This window comes from Lutra lutra, chromosome 2, assembly GCF_902655055.1.
Source record: "Lutra lutra chromosome 2, mLutLut1.2, whole genome shotgun sequence".
Lineage (NCBI taxonomy): Eukaryota > Metazoa > Chordata > Mammalia > Carnivora > Mustelidae > Lutra > Lutra lutra.
In genome coordinates this window covers 90,374,445-90,399,390 of record NC_062279.1, presented here as the reverse complement: position 1 = coordinate 90,399,390, position 24,946 = coordinate 90,374,445, and the positions used below count along the sequence as shown (strand labels likewise).

General features: G+C 40.5%; 2 protein-coding genes across 3 annotated transcripts in view; both read right to left on the bottom strand.

The window, feature by feature from the left end:
* HERC5 (HECT and RLD domain containing E3 ubiquitin protein ligase 5) overlaps nucleotides 1–574 on the bottom strand; it is a 43,001-nt gene extending 42,427 nt beyond the window's left edge. The window contains exon 1 of the mRNA XM_047717950.1: nucleotides 139–574. Coding sequence (XP_047573906.1) covers nucleotides 139–421 — 283 coding nt within the window. The 5' untranslated portion in view covers nucleotides 422–574. The remainder of the gene's footprint in view (nucleotides 1–138) is intronic.
* A 4,770-nt stretch (nucleotides 575–5,344) lies between these two features.
* HERC6 (HECT and RLD domain containing E3 ubiquitin protein ligase family member 6) overlaps nucleotides 5,345–24,946 on the bottom strand; it is a 57,727-nt gene continuing 38,125 nt past the window's right edge. Inside the window, exons 14-23 of one of the 2 annotated variants that reach the window (XM_047717951.1) lie at nucleotides 22,838–22,951; nucleotides 22,191–22,298; nucleotides 18,248–18,406; nucleotides 14,945–15,088; nucleotides 13,091–13,257; nucleotides 11,128–11,191; nucleotides 9,843–9,913; nucleotides 8,103–8,289; nucleotides 7,912–8,014; nucleotides 5,345–5,872 (exon numbers count right to left, since the gene is read on the bottom strand). In XM_047717951.1, the coding sequence (XP_047573907.1) occupies nucleotides 5,643–5,872; nucleotides 7,912–8,014; nucleotides 8,103–8,289; nucleotides 9,843–9,913; nucleotides 11,128–11,191; nucleotides 13,091–13,257; nucleotides 14,945–15,088; nucleotides 18,248–18,406; nucleotides 22,191–22,298; nucleotides 22,838–22,951 (1,347 nt within the window). In that variant the 3' untranslated portion in view covers nucleotides 5,345–5,642. The remainder of the gene's footprint in view (nucleotides 5,873–7,911; nucleotides 8,015–8,102; nucleotides 8,290–9,842; nucleotides 9,914–11,127; nucleotides 11,192–13,090; nucleotides 13,258–14,944; nucleotides 15,089–18,247; nucleotides 18,407–22,190; nucleotides 22,299–22,837; nucleotides 22,952–24,946) is intronic. The other variant, XM_047717952.1, reaches the window with a different exon arrangement.

Genomic DNA, 24,946 nt, shown 5'->3' with positions numbered 1-24,946 from the left:
CCTTCGCGTTTAGAGAAGGCCCGCCACACCCACGCTCGGGCAGCTCCGCCGGCGCTGCTCTTGGGGCCCCGGGCCGCCCACCCTCACACCCCCAGCCCGAGACGGAAGGGCCCTGGGGGCACCGGCCAGCCCACTCACTCGGCTTCTTGGCGCCGTCGCTCCCCGCCGGCAGCTGGTGAACCTCGACGCCGGCCCCGCCGCGCTCCAACACCACGAGGCGCCCGCGCGTGCAGCACATCTGTCGCGTCGCCTCGGTCCTTTGGGGCAGCGCTCTGCGGAGGCCGGCGGCGCTGGGGAAGAGCCAGAGCTGAGTACCCGGCGGCTCGGCGGAGCGCCGCGGCGCTGTGGGTCGCGAGGGCGGGTCCGGCCCGGGAACCGGGCGCACGCCACCGCGAGATCTCCTTCGCGGCCTCTGCTCCATCGCGGCTTTCCCGGGCTCACACGGCCGCACGTCTGCTCTCCGGGTCTCGGAGGAGACGGAGCCCCCGAGAAAACCGTCCGCGGCGTCGCGGTGCGCAGCCGGAGCTAGCGGACAGCGCAGTGGCGTCGAGGAACCGCAGCCTCGCCTGCTCCGCCCCCGCTCAGACGCCGGACTCGCAGCGTGCAGTTTGGGGGCGGAGCCCGAAGCGCCGGGAAGAAACCAAACCGTCGCTCTGGTTCGGGGGCGGAATAGAGAAGGAAAGGGAAAGGGAAACTTGGACGGGTCATGAAGGGCTTGGAAGGCTGCCAGAGGACACAGGGTGCTGGCGGAGGACGGGATGGGTGGGCAGGGCTGAGGGGGCGTCCCCGGGCTCGCAGGGGCCCCCTGAACGCCTGGACCCGGTGGCCTTGGAAGAAACACTGCAGTTCCGCTAGGAGGAGCACTGACATAGCGGACCTGCCGAATTTCCAGGAACGACGGCGGCAAGGAAAGCGGCTTCGTTCAGCGTTCGGTCTGGGGCTCCGCCAGTCGGCCGAGGGGAAACTGAAATCGAGAATCTCGCAGTCGGTCCCTCCGCCCACACCGCGGTGCCTGGCAACCGCGGAGGCGCTGTCAGCACGGTTTGCCTTTTCGAGAATCCCTTACACAGGGAGTCAACCCTGTGCGGTCTTTGGTTTTTTCCTCCGCTTAGCTTAATGCTGTTGAGGTTAATCCCGTGTTTCATCAGTTATTTGGTCAGTCAGTAGTGATTGTTGGTTGGTATTACGGCAGAGAGGTAGCAGTTTATCCGTTCACCGATCCACGGACATTTCAGTTCTTTCCAGTGAATAGAGGGGCTATGACTGTGAGCACGGCTTGGAGCGGATATATGTTTTCTTTTCTTGGGAGTAAATACCTAAAAATGGAACTGCTGTATCGTATGGTAAATACATGCATGAATATGATACAAGAAACTACCAAACCTTTCCAAAGTGCTATGCCGTTTTGCATTTCCTCCGGCAATTTATGGGAGTGCCAGTCCCTCTATATCCTCGACATTTGGTATTTTCAGTCTTTTTAATTATAGCAGTTGCAGTCGTCTTTACGCGTATCTTTTGGGGTTTTTTTTTTTTAAGGATTTTATACTTATTTGAAAGACATAGATACAGCGAGAGAAGGAACACAAGCAGGGGGAGTGGGAGAAAGAGAAGCAGGCACCCCCCTGAGCGGGGAACCCGATATCGGGCTCAACGGACCCTCGGATCATGACTTGAGCCAAAGGCAGACGCGGAATGACTGAGCCACCCAGATGCCCCTGTATCTGTGTATCTTACTATGGTTTTCATTTCCATTTCCCTAATGCTTAATGATGTTGAAGCATCTTTTCATATGCTTATTAGGGCTAACCTCTGTCTTTTCCTTGGTGAAGCGTCTATTCACAGATTTTGCCATTTATTAATTTGCTTATTATCTCAAAGTTCTTTTCATATATTACAATACCTTGTGTTATATATCGTCCTTCATTAGATATGTTTTGAAATATTTTCTACCAATCTGTGGCTTGTTTTAAAATGTTATGAAGTGTCTTTTGAAGAGCTGAAAGTTTTAATTTTAATGTAATTTATCCATTTTTTCCTCTTACATAGTTAATGCCTTTCTTTTTTTTCTTTTGTCTTAGGAAATCTTTGCTTAACCCGAGGTTACAGAGATTTTCTTATATGTTATCGTCTACAAGTTTTACAGTTTTAGGTCTTTGTTACATTTCAAATGAATTATTCTTTATGGCATGAGGAAAGGATAGAGGTTCATTTTTGTCCTGATTTCCCGTTGTTCTACCTAGCCTTTCCCCCATTGAATTGCCTTAGCATCTTTGTCAAAACTCTGTTGGCTATGCGCAGTTGAGTTTATTTCTGGACTAAATTTACTGTGTCCCCTTGATCTATATTTCTGTTTATACTCTAAGACCACACTGCCTTGATTACTGTAGATTATAATTAAGTCTCAAAATCACTTCATTCAAATGCCCACCATTTTCCTTTATTCAGTGTTGTTTTGGGTGTTATATTTATTTGTTTGTTTGGATATTTTAGGTCCTTCCCATTTCCATATATATTTCAGGTTAAGTTCATCGATACCTACAAAACGGACTGCAGGGACTTTGAGATTGCACTGAATTAAATCAGTTTGGGAACTGATTTAATTATCAGTGTGTCAAACTGAATAAATCAGTTTGAGTCTTGGGTCCATGAGCATATCTCTCCTCATCAATTTCTTTTTTAAGATTGGTTTATTTATTTGAGAGAGAGAGAACTGTGTGCCCACACATGTGGCATTGGCTGGAATTGAGAGTCTCAGGCCGGCTCTGGAGGTCACGACTAGAGCCAAAACAAGAGTCTGAGGCTTAACCCACTGCAGCACTAGGTGCCCTTCCCTGTTAATTTAAAGCTGCTTTAATGTCTTTCAGCAATATTTTCTGGTTTTTACTGTATAGTGTAACATGTTTTGTTAAATTTATCCTTAAGTATTTATCTTTTTATATTATAAATAGTTCTTAAAATTTCAATTTATGATTGTTGTTAATATATGTAAGGACTTAATTTTTATATATTGACCTTGAATCCTGAGACTTTTCTATATTTACTTAACAGTTTTAATAGGTTTTGGTTTGGTTCGGTTTGGTATTAGATCTGTTAGGATCTTCTGCAGATACCGAAGTAGTCTATAAATAAGATAGTATTACTTTTTCCTTTCCAATCATTATACCTTTTCTTTTTTTCTTTGCCCTCTTACATGGAATAATACCTCTAGTACAATGTTGTACAAGAAGTGATGAGAGGCACCCTTTCCTTGTTAATAGTTTTGGAAGGCATTTAATCTCTTACCATTGAATGTAAGGTTAGCTCTTTGCAGGTTCTATCAGGTTGAGAACGTTTCCTTCTGGTTCTAATTTGCTAAGAATATCATACATAAGTGGCTATTGCAATTGGTCAAAAATTTTTTCTGCCTTTATTGAGGTAATTATATGGTTTTTCTTTGTCTTATTACAGTGAGATCTAATAGATTTTTAAGTGCTTTTCTGGACTAAACTCCACGTGGCCGCAAAGTATTATCCTTTTTATATTTTGTTGGATATGTTTGATATGTTAAAATCTTAGAAAGTTTTTTTTGTGTTTCTGTTCATGAGAGATATTTGTAGTTTTCTTTTCCCGTAATGTCTTTGTCTGGTTTTGACATGAGAATAATGCCAACATTGTACTTAATTGGGTGGTGTTTCCTCTTCCTCTGTTTTCTTTTTTCTTTCTAAAAAGATCTTATTTTTAAGTCATCTCTATTCCCAACTTGGGGCTCAAACTCTTAACTCCCAGATCAAGAGTTGCATGCTCTTCTGACACTCCTCTTCCTCTGTTTTCTGAAAGAGTATGTAAAGAACTACTACAGTAGGGGCACCTGGGTGGTTCAATCTGGTAGCGTCTATCTTCTGCTCAGGTCATGATCCCAGCATCCTGGAATCTAGCCTGCATAGGCTCCCTGCTCAGCGAGGACTCTGCTTCTCCCTCTCCCTCAGCCACTCTCCCCACTCATTCTCTCGCTCTCTCATTGTCTCTCTCAAGTAAATATATAAAATCTTTAAAAAGAAGAAAAGAATTGCTGCACTGTCTTCCCTAAATGTTTAGTATAGTTCATCCATTTGCATTAGAAAAATTTATGTTGGAGTTGAAAGTTCTGAAAAATACAACCTAAAAGTCAAGTGCCTAGGGATCCCTGAGATTTAGAGATTACCTTTTCCCTTAAAATTCAAAGAGAATACATCTGGGCCCCCATTCCATTTATTAGAGAAACCAGACATGTCCAAAATAAATCTGAAGATTCACTGGGGCTTGTGTTTCTAAGGATCACCCCACATTCTAGTGTCCTTAGTAAATTCTCTCTGTTCTATCTATCCTCTGGCGATCCTCCCCTCTTTCCACATCACCACCCCGACATGGACTACACCCCATGGTGTTTCCTTTCCAAAAGTGCCATTGATATAAGACATCATCTCTGTATGGTTTGCTGTTACAACAGGCATTTATAGAATAGCTTACAGTTTAAAATGTAATATAAGATAGAACTGGTGTTCAAAATTCATTGGGACGCCTGGGTGGCTCAGTTGGTTAAGCAGCTGCCTTCGGCTCAGGTCATGATCCCAGCGTCCTGGGATCGAGTCCCACATTGAGCTCCTTGCTCGTCAGGGAACCTGCTTCTCCCTCTGCCTCTGCCTGCCATTCTGTCTGCCTGTGCTCGCTCTCTCTTCCTCTCTCTCTCTGACAAATAAATAAAATCTTAAAAAAAAAAATTCATTGGCCATTTACAGCCATATTTCTCTTTCTCCTTTAATTCATTCCATAGCCATATTGCTAAGACATATTTCATGTCCTTCATTCTCTCCAACTACCAATAGATAGGAGTTCCTGGTTGGGGTTAGAGTTTAGCCCAAATAATGATATATGCATTTAGAATATTCTTGGAACACAGTATTGAGCATAAGTAATTCTTCGATGAATTAATGAATCCTTTAACATTTAGATTTTTCAAATAAATTACTCAGCACTTGGCTAAAATAAAAATTCTAGAGATATGCTAGAATATAAAATATACATTTACATGCCTCAAAAACATGTTGAATTATTACTTTTTCAAACTTAAGCATATCTTTCATTTTTACAGACAATGTGTTTATTAGATATACAATATTTCTAAAAATATCTGTTAGCGGGGCACCTGGGTGACTCAGTGGGTTAAGTTTCTGCCTTTGGCTCAGGTCATGATCTCAGGGTCCTGGGATTGAGCCCCGCATCCATCTCTTTGCTGAGCAGGGAGCCTGCTTCCCTCCACCCCACCTCTCTGCCTGACTCTGCCTACTTGTGATCTCTGTCTGTCAGATAAATAAATAAAATCTTTAAAAAAATCTATTAGCTTTTAATATTCAGTTTATTTTTAAATGATAATTATTGTTCAGGAATAATTTGGTAAAAAACAAACATTCTGATAAATTTAGGGATCAAGAAATGTTGATTCATTTTTAAAAATCACTTTTTTTAATCAAGAGATTAAATTGATTCATTTTATTGTTTATCCCAACATTTGTCAACTAATTCTACCTAAGACTTGTCAACACTTTGTGCTACTTAGACCTAAGGAAGAACAGAAGAGTCAAAGGATGAGGGCTTAAGGCTCTGAGGCCTCACTGAAACTCGCAGGATCACTGTTGCTCTATGACTTGGACAGAGGCAAATCCTCTGTTGCTGTTGATGGCTACTTGAAGGGCTTCCTCCACTTTTTCCATTGTAGAATATTTAGGAAGGTCCAGAATATTGTGACAGGTCAGCGCTCTTGGGTAATCTGTTTCACGGAAAGTTTCAGGACAGCGAAATATGATTCCCATTTCCTGTTTGCCTCTTACAGGCAGTCTGTCATTTCCCCTAAGAAAAACTAGAAAGGAATAAATTTTGGTTAAGATATTTCATAGAAAGAGCAAAACGTAAAATGAAAAGGAAGAAATGAATCACTTCATTTAATAGATACCACTGAGTACCCTTGTGTAGAGAGAACCACATAGGGCCATGTAGAACATAGAAAAATTATGACATCTGGTCTTTGTCTTCAGTGAGTTCATGGTCTAATTAGGGAAAATCACATACATGAAAAGAGAAGAGCAAGATACATGGAAGAGGCCCTGAGACTGACGGGTGGTACCCAGCTGGGGGAGCAGGGAGACTACAGGGGTCACATCTGGCTAGTTAGTTCTCCAGGTCATGGTCCCAGTGTCCTGGGATCGAGCCCCACGTCGGGCTCTGTGCTCTGCAGGGAGCCTGCTTCCACCTTTCTCTCTATCTGTCTGCCTCTCTGCCTACTTGTGATCTCTGTCTGTCAAATAAATAAATAAATAAAATCTTAAAAAAAAAAGAGAGAGAGATTAGACAGGGATTGTGGAGAAGTAGTTTAGGTTTGTGAAGTTGGAATTGTCCTCCAATGTCCTCAAGAGCAACAAAAATAGCAAAAAGATATATATCTGGGGCGCCTGGGTGGCTCAGTGGTTAAAGCCTCTGCCTTCGGCCCAGGTCATGATCTCAGGGTCCTGGGATCAAGTCCTGCATTGGGCTCTCTGCTCAGCAGCGAGCCTGCCTCCTCCTGTCTCTCTCTGCCTGCCTCTCTGCCTACTTGTGATCTGTCAAATTAAAAAAAAAAAAAAAAATCTTTAAAAAAATTAAAAAAAAAAAAAGATATATATCTACAGAATGACTGAAAAATGGGAAGGGAGGTGAGAGACTAAGTCATTAAATCTGTCCAAGGGAAACCTTAGGGTTCCCACCAAGAGAAGTTCTCATATCACAAGCCACAGTTTATTGGTTCAGAACCTTGGCTTTGGATCAGCCTAGTGGGTTCAGAGTCTGTTTCTCACACTCGCCAGCTGTCTGAATATAGGCAAACTACTAAACGCATAAGGCCTCTTTTCCTCAGATCTGAAATGAGGAAAAAAATAAGTACCGTACCTCAAAACATGGCTATTAGGATAAAGGGAGGTAACAGGAAGTGGTCAGTACAATGCATGACACAGAGTTAAGCACACAATAAAAGCATTGGTATTATCATCAGTGGAATTGCTACAGCATTATTTCTAAAATAGTATTAGAAAAATATACATAGTCCTAATTCCATAGGACTTTTTTTTAATCTATTATTTATTTATCTATTATTTTATCTATTATTTATTTATCTATTTGACAGAGAGAGAGCACAAGCAGACAGAGAGGCAAGCAGAGAGAGAGCGAGGGAAGCAGGCTCCCCGCTGAGCGGAGAGCCCGATGTGGGACTTGAGCCGAAGGCAGCGGCAGCGGCTCAACCCACTGAGCCACCCAGGCGCCCTCCATAGGACTTTGATAAATAAAGATAAGAATGTGAGAGTGAAGGCTTGATTAGAAGGCAACTAGTAATATATATATTTTTTTTTCCAATGGGAAACCAGGCTTATTTAAGAGGAAGAACATTGATTTAGGAAGCCTGGCTTTGCTATAAACACGTGTGACCCACTATTAAGAATGACTTCATGGGGCCACCTGAGTGGCTCAGTTGGTTAAGCCTCTGCCTTCAGCTCAGGTCATGATCCCAGGGTCCTGGGATGGAGCCCCATGTCGGGCTCTCTGCTCAGCAAGGGGCCTGCTTCTTCGCCCCTCTCTCTGCCTGCCTCTCTGCCTACTTGTGATCTCTCTCAAATAAATAAATAAAATCTTTAAAAAAAAAAAAAAGATTAAAAAAAAAAAAAAAGAATGACTTCATGGCGGTGTGCCTGACTGGCTCAGTCGGAAGAGCATGCTAGTCTTGATCTCAGGGTGATAAGTTTAAGCCTTATGTTGGGTGTAGAGATTACTTAAATAAATTATTTAATTAAATAAAACATTTAATAATGACTTCATGGCAAATATTTATCTTTTAAAAAGATATATAATTATAAATCCATTAGTAATACTTACAGAGGAATTTTCTCTTTTCCTCCAGAGTTAATTTGTGGAAAGCTTTCCAAAACATCAGTATAGTTGGATGTGATTTGTGGTATCCTTGATTATATTGTGAATTCTTGAGAAAAAGAGAGAGAAAAATGGATTTTAGGGGGAACATATAGAAGTTGTTTGGAAGAAGTGGGGGGACTTTGGTTATCACCCACCTCTTCAAACTGCTTCCAGTCATAATCAGTATTTCCAACCATTGCTGCCATCAGTTCTTCGGGCTGGAAAAGTTTAACAAGTATTTCCTTGTCACAGACTTTATAAAATCCTCTCTGAAATTCCTCATAAACTGCCTTTACAGAGATGTCAAAAATGTAATCAATGCATGCAGAAACATATTCTTTCCTTGAGGGAAGGAAAAAAAAGCCAATAACATATTTCACCACTGACTAAAATATTCTCTATTTTGCCCTTTTAACAATTTCTATTAAGAAAGAAAAGTAAATTATTCAGAGGGAAGTAAAAGCCTGTGGTCAGCCGAAGGAAGACACCTTGAAGTGTGTAGCAGAAGGACAAAGACTTTGTTTTGCTGCTCTTTCCCTCCGAGAGAGAGATACTTTTAAAACAGTCATCTGTACACGTAATTCTCTGCTTAAAATCTTTCAAAGGCTTTCTTTCCATTGCCCTTAGGGTAAATTCCAAACTTTTGGATCTGATTACTGCCTGACACAGCAGCAGCCTCTTCCCACTTGGCATTTGAATCTTTGACCTTTGATAGTTGCAGGGTGGGTGGGCTCCCCGTCTTTCTTAGAGTTGGGGCCACAGCATGCACTGCTCCCTCCTTACATGCTGACTTCTGTCAACCATCAGAGAGGTCCATAGCAACAGGACTAGTTCTCAGGGTTGGTCCACTGTTCCCCTCTCCCTCCTCTCTCACATCATGTGTCACCGTGTGGAAATCATTTCTGCAAAAGTCTGTCTTCCCCCACCCCCACCCTGATGAATTTCCTGACGGCAGGAAGAAGGTATGTCCACCTGACAGCGACCAGAAACATGGAAGTCTCCCACCCTTTGAGCAGCTTCAGGGACTGCCCTAGCGGAGTGACCTATCTGACCGCCTTCTGCCATCCCCTGGAACCAGTAGTGTGCTGGTAACTGGTTAACAACCAGTCCTCTAAAGAGAAGAAAATGAAAGGGAACCCTCATTTGCAGCATTTGCCAGCTTTGTGGTGTAAATATTCCCACCATGGCTGATTTCATGCTACTAATACCTCAATAATAAACTCTCAACATTTTGAAAAATTGAACATCAGCTCTCACAAGCAGATGCCAGGTGGTTCCAGCATGACACTACTGTAAATCTCTTAATTAACTTTCGTCACAGTGCTCATCCTTATTGACATCATATTACATAATAATTTATTTATATATGGTCTTTCTGCCCCACTGGAATTGAAGCTCCAGGTTTTGTCTGTTTCACAGCTGTCTCTCTGGCACCCGGAATAGGATCTGGTACAGAGGAAGGGCTCAAAAATAATTGTTAAGTGAATAACTAGTGAAAAGTTCTGCAAAGGAAATATTTAATCCTGACTCCTTTTCCCTGTTCTCTTAACCTGTAAACTTTTTAATCTTCCTCAGAGATGAGGAGCTAAAATGATCATCTGAAAAGCTAAAATACATGCATAAGTTATAGTGATAACAAACATGTTATGTGTATTCATAGCAGATGTTCTTTTTTTTTTTAAGATTTTATTTATTTATTTGACAGAGAGATCAAAAGTAGATGGAGAGGCAGGCAGAGAGAGAGAGAGAGGGAAGCAGGCTCCCCGCCGAGCAGAGAGCCCAATGCGGGACTCGATCCCAGGACCCTGAGATCATGACCCGAGCCGAAGGCAGCAGCCCAACCCACTGAGCCACCCAGGCGCCCCATAGCAGATGTTCTAAGTCTCAAAACTTACTTGTTGCTTTGGTCCACGGGTACAGAGATCCCATTTGGAATTAAATCAACATCCTTTTTGTCCCAGTGTATCTGTAACCAAAATATATTCAGTACCAAATATGAAAGAAACTCTGAATAATTCAACTGCAGGAGCCACGGGCAGGTCACCCCATTGAGGGGCCACTTTAGCATAAAGATTATTTCTGAGTTAAAAGCAATCAAAACCCAGCAGAATCAGAAAAAAATAACAAAATTTTTAAAACCTCCAACAGATTCAGGAAAAGCTCTTCACCTCCCCCCACAACTGTCTAAAAATAATTTAGATAGAGGACCTGCTCCAGGAAGAGCTACCACCACAGACAACTACATAGACTCTGAACTAGGCATGGTGGATAGAGAGGAACCTAGCAAGGCCCATTTGATCAAAGTCCTCTATGTTGGGGCACCTGGGTGGCTCAGTTGTTAAGCATCTGCCTTCAGCTCAGGTCATGATCCCAGGGTCCTGGGACTGAACCCCACACTGGGCTCCCTGCTTGGCAGGAAGCCTGCTTCTCCCTCTCCCACTCCCCCTGCTTGTGTTCCCTCTCTTGCTGTCTCTCTGTCAAATAAATAAATAAAATCTTTTTTAAAAAGTCCTCTATGTCCCATTGTTTCTGAGCTACCCAACAAACATTTGTTTACCAAACATTTGCTCTTTTTCATCTTCCTGTAAATTGCATTTCTTCCCTCTGAAGTCCTAGGCCCCTACCCCCTTCTCCTTAGTTCAGAATGACATATATATGTCATTTTGCCTGTCTTTGGAATTTCCATGTCTGGATGGATTCCTTGCACATACAAAATTAAATCTGATATTCTCTTTTAATCTTTGTCATGCCAGTTTGATTCTTAGTCCAACTAGAAGGACTTTGAAACAATAAATTCTTCCTTCCCAATATAACGACAAAACCATTATTGCCAGGACATTCTTCCCTATAACTATAAATAACTGGGAACTAAATAATTATGTAGTTCAGCCTTTTAAATACATATAAAAATTAAAAAGCCTACCCTGTATATGCTGTATATAGTCTTAAGCATTTAGTGGTTTACGTTGTTCACACTGATTGCATAATTGCTGTATTTTCACTTTCTTTGAGACTATATAAACATAAGGTATCAAAGGAGGAGCAGGTGGGCGGAGAGTCATATAATACAGAAATGAAATATGCTCAAAAAAGGAATCCCAAGGGGACAGGGTAGAAAATTTTTTAAAAAAGAAATCCCATATTTAAGGTAATATAAAGCTAAACTACATTGGTACTCACAGAAAAATATATGTAAAGTTCTTCTCCAATGTCATCAGCTTCATTATCTAGAACTTGCAAATTCCTAATGAAAATTTTCATTTGAAAAGTAATATTTAATTAAAAAAATAAAAATTATATTCTCGATCTTCTCAAATTTCAAAAATAACAAATGTTCAGTAGAAAAACTCTTGAACAATAAAGAAATGTATAAAATGCCACGTAAATGTGCTTACCTTCCTGCTCCCTCTTCTTAGAGTTAACCTTGTTTTACAGTTTTGTTGGGCCACTGCTAATACACAGACACTGCTGTGTCTTGATGGAAATTACAGAAAGGAGCCCCTTCCTATAGACCAGTGATTCCCTATCAGGGGAGATTTTGACCCCTGGAGGACATTTGGCAAAATCTGGAGATATCTTTCGTTGTTACAATTAGGGGGAAGGTCACCACTGGCATCTAGTGGGTAGCAGCCCCCTTAGCTGTTAAATATCCTACGATGCCCAGATCAGCCTTCCACAACAAAGAATTATCTAGCCCCTAATCTCAGTGTTGCCAAGGTTGAGAAGCCCTGTTCTCTAGAGTGTCAGGGTATATAGTGTAAATTCAGGCAGTTTACTCTTACACAAATAGTACGTCAGAAGAGAATCCTTTTCGATCTGTTGCCAACTGTGTATTTTATGAAAAACTTTTTAACATTTGTCAGTCTGTAAGCACAAAAAGGACATCTCATTTTCATTCATATTTCCTTTAGTACAAGGAAGATTGAGCATATTTTCATTTTTTGATTAGCCATATGTGTGTGTGTGTGTGCGTGTGTGTGTATACCCTCAGCCATATTTATCTGTGATGACACACACACATATATATTCATATTTATATATCGGCAATACTAATCTTTGTCTATCATTTATGTTGCTAGTATTTTCCTCACAGGATATAGTTTACCTTTTAACTTAGAACAAGTAGTGCTCGCTTCGGCAGCACATATACTAACTTAGAACAAGTATTTTTCAGTACTTAAAAAATAGAGTTGATGACATGCTGATGAATTTATTTTTTTTTAAAGATTTTATTTATTTTTTTGACAGAGAGAGATCACAAGTAGACGGAGAGGCAGGCAGAGAGAGAGAGAGAGGGAAGCAGCCTCCCTGCTGAGCAGAGAGCCCGATGCAGGACTCGATCCCAGTACCCTGAGATCATGACCTGAGCCGAAGGCAGCGGCTTAACCCACTGAGCCACCCAGGCGCCCATGCTGATGAATTTAAATAAATTAAATGACAGTGCCTGCGGGACTCAGTGGGTTAAGCATCTACCTTCGACTCAGGGCATGATCCTGGGATTCAAGCCCCACATCTGACTCCCTGATCTGCGGGGGCGCCTGCTTCTCCCTCTCCCTGCTTCTCCCCCTGCTTGTGCTCTCTCTCTCCGTCAGATAAATAAATAAAATCTTTAAAAATTAATTAATTAATTAATTAATTGACTAAATATGATTTATGAAAATAAATACAGCATGCATGGTTCTCATTAAAAATATTATTTCCAGGGCACCTGGGTGGCTCATTGGTTAAGCATCCTACTCTTAATGACCTCAGGGTCACAGGATTGAGCCTCATTGGGCTGCGGGCTGAGTGTGGAGGCGGCTTGAAATTCTCTTTCTCCCTCTCTCTCTCTGCCCCTCCACCCTTGCTGTCTGTCTCTCTCTAAATTAATAAATAAAATCTTTCAAAAAAAAATATTGTGTACAGTTTCCACCTAGATAAATTAAGATACTAGGCTCTGTTGTAGATTGATAATTAGAAGAGCATTTGGCTTTTCCTTATTCTTAAAGGCATACTTTATTGTAAGTCAGGCTAAGATTCAAATTCATCAAAAGAGTATACATTTATTGAAATTGAAGACCTTGTCTCTGTGTGTATGTGTGATTAACATCATTTGTTCCTGAATAACTGAGACTTAACATAGTTCTGGAAAAATATTACTTACTTTCCCAGAAGAGGACTGAGTTCTTTTAAATCTTGCAATGATGGTTTTTGGTCCAGAAGTTTCTTAAACAGAGCCAGTGGAAAAGGAAGGTTGGCAACGTTTGAGTTGTTTAGGGAGAGTCCACACAGGATCCCAAAAAGGAAATATCTCTTCTTTTCAAATACAGGCTGGAAAAGGAGAAGAAAAAAAAAAATCCCTAAGGTATTAGAAATAATCAATAACCCAAAGGGATAATTAGATTAGTAAAAATTGGTTTTGGTTTCCTTTTCTAAAAGTCACAAATTAGGAACAAAGTGGGTTTCAGGAAAAGAAAGTTTGAGCTTCTTACACAGGCTTTAATACAATTTAAATTTCTTCCACAAGATAAAATATAAACTAATAGTTCAGAATATTAAATAAATGAATTTACTTTTTGTTACTGAAAGTATATCTGGAATATTAAAAAAATACGCTCGGATAGCCTTATAAGCCAAGGTTGTCATTATTTAATGTTATCATCTTTGCCTTCAAATTTGTGTAGAAAAAAGATACAGCAGAAGGAAGAGTACTCTTTATCTGCACTTTCATTGTGCATCAGGCATATCATGTGTGTCAGACAAGTGTGTCCCCTTCGGTGATACTGCCCTCAGCCTAGGTGTGCTGACAGGGACAAGCATATGGGTCAGGGAAGGTGACTGATGCTGTTGACAGTGAAGGTGGGTGGAAAGAAGGAAAGAGTCCTGATGAAACGGCTTTACTCTTTGCACTTTGTAGTCCCAGATGAGGGAAAACACTGGCCAACTCTTGCCGGACCATCACTAGAGCGCAGCCAAGAGACAACTAGCTTGAAAATCCTAAATGCATTTTTTAAAAATATTTTATTTACTTATTTATTTATTTATCAGAGAGAGAGCACAAGCAGGGGGAGCTCGACAGGCAGAAGGAGAAGCAGACTCCCTGCTGAGGAGGGGACAACACGGGATTTGATCCCAGGACCCTGGGATAGTGACCTGAGCCAAAGGCAGATGCTTAACCAATTAAGCCACCCATGCATCCCTCTAAATGCATTTTTAACATTTATGCTTACAATAGCTGTAAGAAGTAAATAGAGCATGTAGATTGAGGCTATTACATAAGTAGCCCAATGTCATTCGCCTGCTAACGGCAAAGCTGGCCCTGAAATAGAAATCTTAGAATTTATATAAAATTCTAGGAAATTCAAAGTACTCCAGAATGACAAAAATCAGATCAGTGGCTGTGTGGGTATGGGGCAGGAAGTGTGTGGAGGGTAGGATTAGAAAGGCGTATGAGGAAATTTGGGGGAATGATGAATATGTTCATTATTTTGATTATGGTGATAGTTTCATGGATATATTTGTAATCAAAACTTAACCAAATTGAACACCTGATGTGTAGGTTATTGTATCTCAAATATACTTCATAAAAGCTATTTAAAAATTTAACATGCAAAAAAAAAAAAAATTAACATGCTGGGGTGCCTGGATGGTTCAGTGGGTTAAAGCCTCTGCCTTTGGCTCAGGTCATGATCCCAGGGTCCTGGGATCAAGCCCCACATTGGGCTCTCTGCTCAGCAGGGAGGCTGCTTCCCTCTCTCTCTCTGCCTGCCTCTCTGCCTACTTGTGATCTCTCTCTCTGTGTATCAAATAAATAAATAAAATCTTTAAAAAAAATTTAACATGCATAGAAGCACCTGGGGATCTTATAGAATACATGCTCTGATCTGGGGTGGGACCTGAGATTCTGCTTTTCTAATAGCCCCTAAGTAATTTACATTATTATTATTATGGTTTTCGTGTTGCAGTATATGGTATACGTTTTCTGTCCTGGAAAACTGTAAGAAAATAAAAGACTTACGCTGACAGGAAACCACATGTAAGAACCTTCTTCAGGATATATGAACATTCCATATTCTGTCTTGGTCATCTCTTCAAATATATAGTAGAAGAACTCGGCTATTACCCCGTACCCCAGAGAACGTATTTCTTTAGTAAATTCAATCTGAGGAAAGAGAACACATTCACAGGCTCAGATTTAAAATAGGATGCCTTGATCTTCGTGGAAAAGTTTCAAACCTCCTGCCATCATCAGAATTCCTGGAATCCCATATCCCTTCAATCCCACACCTCACCGCAAATCTGTTCTCCCTCAATTTCCTGCTGAGCAGCAGATGCCGTGAACCTAGTCACAGTCAGATTAGTGTGTGTGTGCGTCCTCTACACCACCACATGAACCAAGTAAAGAGGGATTCTAGCAAGACTAAGCATTCACCAATTATTTTGACCAGAGCCTCGAACCACATTTGGATGTACTTCAGGTCCCTGGTTCTTCCGTCTTACGGTCTATCTTCATCTCATCATTCAGATTTTACAACTCTGGCTCCAGTCAATAGCTTTTTCTCCTGCCTCTTCCCTCATTAGAACTTCTGACAAATTACCCTCTCAGTCCCCCTGGCTTTAGCACCTTTGAAGGAACCATCAGACCAGATGGCCCATAGCTCTCACATGTGAACTATCCTTTTATTTTTCTTTCTTCAGTTCTACTATTATTTCCTTTTTAATTTTATTTCACTTTTTTTAAAGATTTTAGTTTTAAGGAATCTGTACACCCAACATGGGGCTCAAACTCACAACCCTGAGATCAAGAGTTGCATGCTCCACCAACTGGCTGAGCCAGACAGGAGCCCCTTATTTATTTTTTTTAAATATATTTTTTAAAGATTTCATTTATTTATTTGACAGACAGAGATCACAAGTAGGCAGAGAGGCAGGCAGAGAGAGAGGAGGAAGCAGGCTCCCTGCTGAGCAGAGAGCCTGATACAGGGCTTGATCCCAGGACCCTGGGATCATGACCTGAGCCGAAAGCACAGGCTTTAATCCACTGAGCCACTCAGGCGCCCCTTAAATATTTTTGAAAAAATTCATCTTCTTATAATATTTTCAACTTAACACTATTCACACTGAACATGTATGGCAGCTTAAACTACCCAAGTATGAAGTCTGAGAAGCCAAAACTGTTCTAGCTTTGTTAAAAAGTTATGCTGTAGGGGTGCCTGGGTGGCTCAGTGGATTGAAGCCTCTGCCTTCAGCTCCGGTCGTGATCCCAGGGTCCTGGGAAGGAGCCCCACATCGGGGTCTCTGCTCGGCGGGGAGCCTGCTTCCCTTCCTCTCTCTCTCTGCTTGCCTCTCTGCCTACTTGTGATCTCTGTCAAATAAATAAATAAAATCTTTAAAAAAAAAAAAAAGTTATGCTGTAGGAAATGTCCTTCTCTAAAATCTACCTTTATGGCCAATATTGTCCCAGTTTTCCTGTTAACACTCTAACTACTTTTCTGCTTCCTTTCCTGGCCAATTTCTTTGTATCTTATTTGTTTGTTTTTAAAGATTTTATTTTTCTTTATTATTTATTTAATTATTTAATATTTATTATTTTTGACAGGGGGAGAGCATGTACTCTCACAGGGAGGGAGGGGCAGAGGGAGAGGGAGAAAGAGTCTGAAGCAGACTCCCCACTGAGTGTGGAGTCTGAAGCACAGCTCATTCCCATAACCCTGAGATCACAACCTGAGCCAAAATGAAGAGCTGGACACTTAATCAGCCTTTTTTTTTTTTTTTTTTTTTTTTGGTAATATAAGCATCACTAAGCCCCACTAGGCATTCTCTTTCTCCTTTCTCTGCCTTAAGATTATATCTCTGCCACCCCTCACCTGACTCCCTGGCCATACACTACCATCTCATCTCCAAGTGCCCACCTTACGTTCTACCTGGATATCCCAATAACAAATGAAGCTTACTTCCACTTTTCCAATTTCTCCTCACTTAAACCAGCAAGTCTGCCTTCACTGTGGTCAGGACCCACACATAACTGGTTTTGACAACCTTGCCTTGTTCAAGAGTCTACATGTTGATTGGATCTACCTTGAAGTTCACCTTCCTACCTCTCTGATATCTCTTGTGGATGGAGTAATTCTCGATTGATTTCCTCATAATGAAGATTTAAAAGAAAGTGGATACATAATGAAATATACAACTACATAGTCTGGCTTATAAAATAGTTTGTTTGCCATTCAGTCCCAGGTTGGGAAATATCCCTCTCTTGGCTGAGCCCAACCTTTAGGTTCTGGTTTCTTCTCTGAGAACCTAAGTCTCCTTCTTATGGCTGATACCAGGAAAATCACTACCACTGGACAGAGTCCAGCTTTTACCTAAAAAGTTACTCATTATTCTATGGCCTCAATAGGGCAGATGATCTGAGATAAACACAATACACACCCTACAGGTACCCACAAAGGACAAAGTGAAAGATGACTAGAATTAGAACTAATATACTGGATACTCTATGACCAAAACAAGAGCCAAAATGTAGGAAAAGTATCTCTTCTACCTGCTGCTTGTTAATTGCATCAATATGTTTTACCCTCCCTGATCCATGTCTGTGGTGTGTGACTTTGCAATTCCTTCCTCCAAAGAGGCTGAATATATTTCATCAGCCCTTGACTTGGGTTCAGCCACGTAACTTGCTTTGACTAAACCATGTTAGTTGTGTGATTGGATTTGCTATCTTATACCTTTGGCACAGAAGTGAGAAGAACATGCATGCTGGTCCCAGGAAGATGAAAAGCACAGGAAACGGCGACACTGCCCCAGCCAAGCTTAATCTAGCCTAGATCAGCAGGTTCCTGCCTAACTCCCAAACATGTGAATAAGTGCAGACAAAAATCTACAAATCGACCCAAGTGGATTCAACCTAAATTAGGAGATCCTTAGCTAAATTTCAGATCTCTATAATAAATTATTGTCTTTTTAAGTCATTAAACTTTAGGATGGTTCATTATGCAGCAGTTTTGTAGCTATAGGCAATTAATAGTTTACACAGAATCCCAACATTCAATTAAACATCCCATAGCTTTTCTCTAAAGGGTAAGCAAGGAATTATTATTTTTTATTTATTAAGTAATCTCTTTGCCCAATGTGAGGCTTGGTCTCTCAACCTCAAGATCAAGAGTCACATACTCTACCAACTGAGCCAGCCTGGCACCCCAGAATTCTGGAAACCTACAGCTGATAACTATAGGTGCAAAAGCAGGCTCTTCCTTTGCTGTATGCTACAAATGTTTCCCCTTCACATTAGTAAAAATGTCCAAAGAGACTTTTACTTTACCACTAATCCTTTACAGAGGTTGGTGTCTTCAACTTGGCTTAACTGACACAGAGCATCTTCAACTAGGTGACTTCGTCTGACTTTAACTATAAATGGAAGGAATTCATTGAACTGAAGAATTCCTTGCCCCCGATCCAGGTATTCTCTCTGTTTTAAGTCCTTAAAAAAAAAAAAAAAAAAAAAAAAAGGAAAGAAAGAAATATTTTAGGAATCTCACAGAACACTATGAAGTGTTTACTATTTCAAATAAATGTGGTCTTCATGGCATCTGCTCATGCCTACTATTGCTATACACATTGCTATATACTCAGATTGTAATTATTTAGGAAAAAAGGCCATCATATCTACACTATACTATGGAAGATAAGGAGATCCCAGGATCTGTGAAACCATGGCATCTAGGAATTATATTCACAGGATTAGTCACCGTGGAGGTACAGCTAAGTAATTACAAGTGATCTCATTCATAGTAAACGTGATCCTTAAAGGCAATAGCGGTATTCGATACACTGAAACATCCACCATGTCTTAAGAAGCAGAGTTTTAGCACCATAATCCCCAAGAATATAAGGGTAGCATAGGAGCTCAAGGATGATGTTAAAGTAGGAAAAAGATCAGAGGAAAGACTTGCTCAGAGAAGATCCACTCTGGTTCAAATAACTGTGACCCACCTACCTGATTTATAGGGGAGCCCTCTAAAAATGTGCCACCAGTGGCCTCACTTTTTACCTGCTCTCAGTCACTCTCCATAGTACTTCCATTTAGCTTTTCTGAATTTTCAACATTTCCTTATACGCTAGTCAATATCTTATTTCTGCTGAACTCCCCGGATTAGAAATCTAGTATTGGACTTACTAGCTTTGCTTTGAGCTTTAACACTTCTCTAGGGCTTCTGCTATAACCTAAGGACAAAAAAGGAGTATTAGGACTTGTAAACCATTGTAGCTGCCTTTGGGACCTGTCCTGTGAACAGCGACAACAAGACAGGTGGATAATAGCTATCCTATTCCAGGTTTCCAGGCTGGGTGTGGTTACCCACAGCAGTATTCTTACAAGCATCTCAGAGAAGCGTCTGTGTGACTCTGGGCTTGGGAAAGCCTGTCCCAGATCTCTGCCACTACTATATCTTGAGAAATTATACATGGTTCCACTAGATTCTTCTGGTTTTTCCCGAATATGTTCATTATAAAAAAGTTCCAGGTTTGTAGGGAGATGAAACAGGTGGCATTTCTGGTCCTTCCTGATTACAGGTCATCTCTTCTGGTGGCCCAGGAGTCTGCAGCTCTGGGACACTTCAGCAATACTGAATGCTGAGCACCACGACCCGTGGCTCTGAGTGACAGGGAGTGGCCAGCAACATCCTCCACTCACTATATAGCAGGGAGAGGCATATGTGGCCTGCTGTAGCCCCAACTTTCTTTCACCTAACTGAGAATTAGGCAGGAAACCTGCATTTTATCTTATTTTCCAGTTGCTCTATCCCAATTCCCCATGTATTGGTTTCCTCTTTCCACATTTATGCATGTGAATTGATAATATAGTTTGGAGTTCACAGTTTTGAATATGCCCATCCTCTCTCCTTTGGAGGTCAGGATTGTGGAGTCTCTTGTCTACTTTCACCCATGACAACTACAACTGAGAGTTTTCTTATACTCAGACCTTTCCCGATCCTTCATCATATCCAAACTGCCTGGTTCCTCTATACACACAGCCCTCACGAACCCCTCACTACCTGTAGACCTGCTACACTGAATACTGCCGTAGAAGAAAATACTGCAAGGGAGGGACCAGTTTAAAGGAAACATAATTTCTCCCATTACCAGGGATGTTAGGAAAATATAAAAAGAGGTGGCTGGAAAACAAAAGAAATCTTGTAAACATGCCGATGACAGACACTAATAATAGTAACAAGAGGGAGAGTCTTTACCTATGGAATGCTTTTAGCAGGATGTACCTTGCCCACCTCAGTTGTTTAACATAAATAAAGCTGGAATTTATGGATTTATAGGGCATGGGTCATTGGGAAATGTCACATAAGCTGCATAATTAAGAGTATCAAGGAGGGGCGCCTGGGTGGCTCAGTGGGTTAAGCCTCTGCCTTCGGCTCAGGTCATGGTCCCAGGGTCCTGGGATGGAGCCCCGCATAGGGCTCTCTGCTCGGCGGGGAGCCTGCTTCCCCCTCTCTCCCTGCCTGCCTCTCTGCCTACTTGTGATCTCTCTCTGTCAAATAAATAAATAAAATCTTAAAAAAAAAAAAGAGTATCAAGGAAATGTTTTATAATTGAAGTGGCTCCTTTCTGCATATGATGTCCCAGACTTCTCCATGTTTCACGTAGATGGCCTGTATCCTTTAAATTATTAATAAAAGGAATAGGTAGGACTTCTGATTCCCGTGAGTTTGTTTTTTTTTTTAAGATTTTATTTATTTACTTGAGAGAGAGAGTATGAGAGAAAGGTCAGCGGGAGAAGCAGACTCCCCACAGAGCAGGGAGCCTGATGTGGGACTCAATCCCAGGACTCCAAGATCATGACCTGAGCCAAAGGTAGTCGATTAACCAACTGAGCCACTCAGGTGCCCTGATTCCCGTGAGTTTTTAAAGTATAAATTGGAAACTTTTCTGAGGAATAACCTAGACAGACCTCAGCAATCAAAACATGTTTGGAAAATCTTTAGCATAATGTCTGGGAGTGGGGTAAGCACTCAAATACTTAACTGAGAATGAACGCTAATGGTGGTTAAGAGAGATGAAATAGCATGTAAATGTTCTGTGGGAATAACTCGATGACTCGAAAAGAAGCAGAAGGAAGAGAGTAAATGGGAAACAGAATAAACTCACTGATTGACTCATAGCCGTTATTTGGGAATTTAAAAATATCAGACGGAGCTACATATCAAGCTCCAAGCTCTTAAGCAGATATGAAATCCAAACACTAAGATCACAGTAGTAACTAAAACTGGATAGAGGATGGGACGCCTGGGTGGCTCAGTGGGTTAAAGCCTCTGCCTTCGGCTCAGGTCATGATCCCAGGGTCCTAGGATGGAGCCCTGCATCGGGCTCTCTGCTTAGCAGGGAAACTGCTTCCTCCCACTCTCTCTCTCTCTCTCTGCCTACTTGTTATCTGTCAAATAAATAACTAAATAAACTCTTAAAAAAAATGGATAGAGAAGGAGAGGAAAGGGAGAGAGAAAGAGCAGTTACTAGATCATTTCAGTATTTGCTCACAGAAGGAAAACAATGGATATTATCTAAAGTGAGGACTCAGACATTATATAATAATGAGAAAACCAATTAAAATTAGCCAAAATAATCATGATTAACCTGTTCAGTTGAAAAAGAGCACAAAGCTTGATAACACTCTGCATCGATTATAGTGTGTATGTTACTGGTAGTAACATAAATTAGTACAACCTCTCTGTACAGTGATTTGGCAACATTTAATAATTAAAGAAAAAGGCTTAAGCATCATTCTACTTTCCTATATGAATGTAGCCAAATGGCCCAGGTTGATGAGGAAAAGTTCTTTACAGAATTCAATTAATAACTTTGGAAGGAATGATATGATTAGAAATAATGCTGTTTTGCAAACCTCAACCAAAACAACAGAGAGAATTATTAAACAAAGCGTCGACGGGAAGCATTACAAGAGAAGAATCATGTGGTCTCCACCTGAACCCACTGACAAATCTTGGCATGAATGAGAGTGAAACAACCGGAAACAAGGCACTGAAGGTGAAAGGAAATCGGGTCTGGGATTTGCTTTAAAATACTTCAGCTGAAATAGTAACAACCACAAAACCAACAAAGGGGATCCATGGGGAAATTGTTGATGGGCAAAATGTTGATGATGACTGGAACTTTGTGATGAGGCTCATTACACCATTATCTCTATTTTGTACATGTTTGTAATTTTGCATAATTAAAAAAAAGTAAAGCATACATACCCGCATTTTCAAATGGGACTCAGCTCGTAATAATTGAATCTTGGATGGCAAATTAAAAATAAATGGAAAATCACTGAAAATAATGGGACTGAGGTTTTCTGCAGGTATCTAAAAAATAACAAGAGATAATAGTTTTAATAATTCAAAGGGAAAAAATTTCATTCCTTTACCTCATCGTTTTTGTTTTTGTTTTTTTTTTAAGATTTTGTTTATTTATTTAACAGACAGAGATCACAAGTAGGCAGAGGCAGGCAGAGAGAGAAGCTGGCTTCCTGCTGAGCAGAGAGCCCAATGCGGGGCTAGATCCCAGAACCTCAATCCCAGAACCCTGAGATCATGACCTGAGCGGAAGGAAGAGGTTCAACCCACTGAGCCACCCAGGAGCCCCACCTCATCATTTTAAATTGTTTCCCTCTATTCTTTTTGCAATCTATTTTTAAAAATTCAAAGTAGCTAGAGAACTTTCTAAGAAAATGCATCTGTTTTGTGAGTTAAAGGTGTTTAGGTTTTCAGTGATCATCTAATTTAGCAATTCAGCATTGCAATGAAGAAATGTTCAAATCTTGATTTATCAACAAGATACCCAGCTACTAATGTGTCCTCCTATAAAGTATGAAAATTTTCAGAAATAAAAATTTTAGTCTTACCAGGTTGTTATCCCTAAAGAACAGTCTTCTTTCAGTTTCATGAAAGATCATCTCACTGGGGAATTCATCTATGATGAAAGTATTTTCTGGTAGTCGACAGTTAGCTGTGTTTACCTTAGAGAAAACATGACTTGTGAATTTTATTTTCTATTAATATATTATTTAATCTATTATATATATGGCTATTATATAGATAATTAGAATAGAGCTCTATAAACCCAATGCATTTGACATTGATATTTGATCTATATCAATTTTTGATCTATAATTTATCCAATTTTCATAAATACTGTAAAAGATAACAGATGTTGACAATGGAGATTAGTAAACCAGTTGTTGGGGCACAGATATACTGGAAACAATTTTGAGATCTTGGGAATAAAATCCAAGTACTTTTGACAAAATTAGTCTTTTCTCCATTAATTGATGAATATTATTTTAGCACATACTATTTACCAGGTGTGGAACAAAACATAAACTAAAAATTCTCCTTGCTGACACACAGGTTACTGTCTAGTATAGTAGTCAGCAAACTCCTTCTTAAATCCAAACAGTAAATATTTGTGCTTGGGAACATACAGGCTCTGTGCAACTATTCAACCCTGACACTCTGAAGCAGAAAACAGCCTTAGAGAATATGTAAACAAGTGAGTGTGGATGTGTTCCAATAAAACTTTAATAACAAAAACATGAGGCTGCCCATAGGTGTAGATTACCAACCCATGACCCAGGGCCTAATAGGTAAAAATAAGTAATCAGGCATGGAGGATACGCTTTCTGATTGGAGAAGGACTTGAGGGGTTCAAGAAGGTTTCCCAGAAGAAGCAATTCTGGAAAATCAATGATCTAAATAAGCCTCTATCAAATCAAACTAATCCAAAAGATACAAGGCAGGAAAATAGAATCTAAGAATATAAATTAAGAAAGTAAAATGAAAACGCAACCTATGGGGGCACCTGGGTGGCTCAGTGGGTTAAGCCTCTGCCTTCGGCTCAGGTCATGATCCCAGGGTCCTGGGATCAAGCCCCACATCGGGCTCTCTGCTCAGCAGGGAGCCTGCTTCCCCCTCTCTCTCTGCCTGCCTCTCTGCCTACTTGTGATCTCTGTCTGTCAAATAAATAAATAAAATCTTTTAAAAATTTAAAAAAAAACACAACCTATGAAATGGGGGAAAATATTTGCAAATTACATACTTGAGAAGGAATTAATATCTAAAATATATACAGAACACATGCCACTGAGCAAACAAAACAAAAACCTCTGATTTAAAAATGAGCAGAGAAACTGAATAGCTGTTTTTCCAAAGAAGACCTACAGATCTCCGACAGGTACAGGAAAAGATGCTCAACATCCCTAATCATCAGAGAAATGCAACCCAAAGCTACACAATGAGAATGGCTGTCATCAGAAAGACAAGAAAGATAAGAGATAAGGGTTGGCAAGGATACAGAGAAAAGGGAACCCTTGAACATTTCAGGTAGGGCTGTTAATTGGTGCCACCCCTGTGGAAAACAGTATGGAGGTTCCTCAAGAAATTAAAAATAGAACCACCATATGATCCAGCAATCCCACTTCTGGGTATATTAAAAAAACATTCATCTGAATAAATATATTCATTTCAAAGAATATGAAATCAGTGTCTCAAAGAGATACATGTACCCCCCATGTTCAATGCAGCATTTTTTACAAAAGCCAAGACACGGAAACAAGCATCCTGGATGGATGAATGGATAAAGAAGATGTATATATACCCTAAATATTATCTGGCCATGACCCAGAAGGAAATCCTGCCTTTATGACAACATGGGTGGAGTGGACTTGCAGGACATTATTTTAAGTGAAATAAGTTAGAGAAAGAAAAATACATATGTATGAGCCAAACTCAGAAACACAAAGTAGAATGGTGGCTGTCAGGGGCAAGGGGATGGGGGAAATCGGGGAATATTGGTCAAAGGGTACAAACTTCCAGTTATAAAATGAATCAGTATACCAAATAAGTATAAGTGTATCAAAGCAATATGCTGCACACCTTAAACTCACACAATGTTATATAATTATATCTCAATAAAGCTAGGTAAAAGGAAATATACTACTTTAGAAATAATCAGT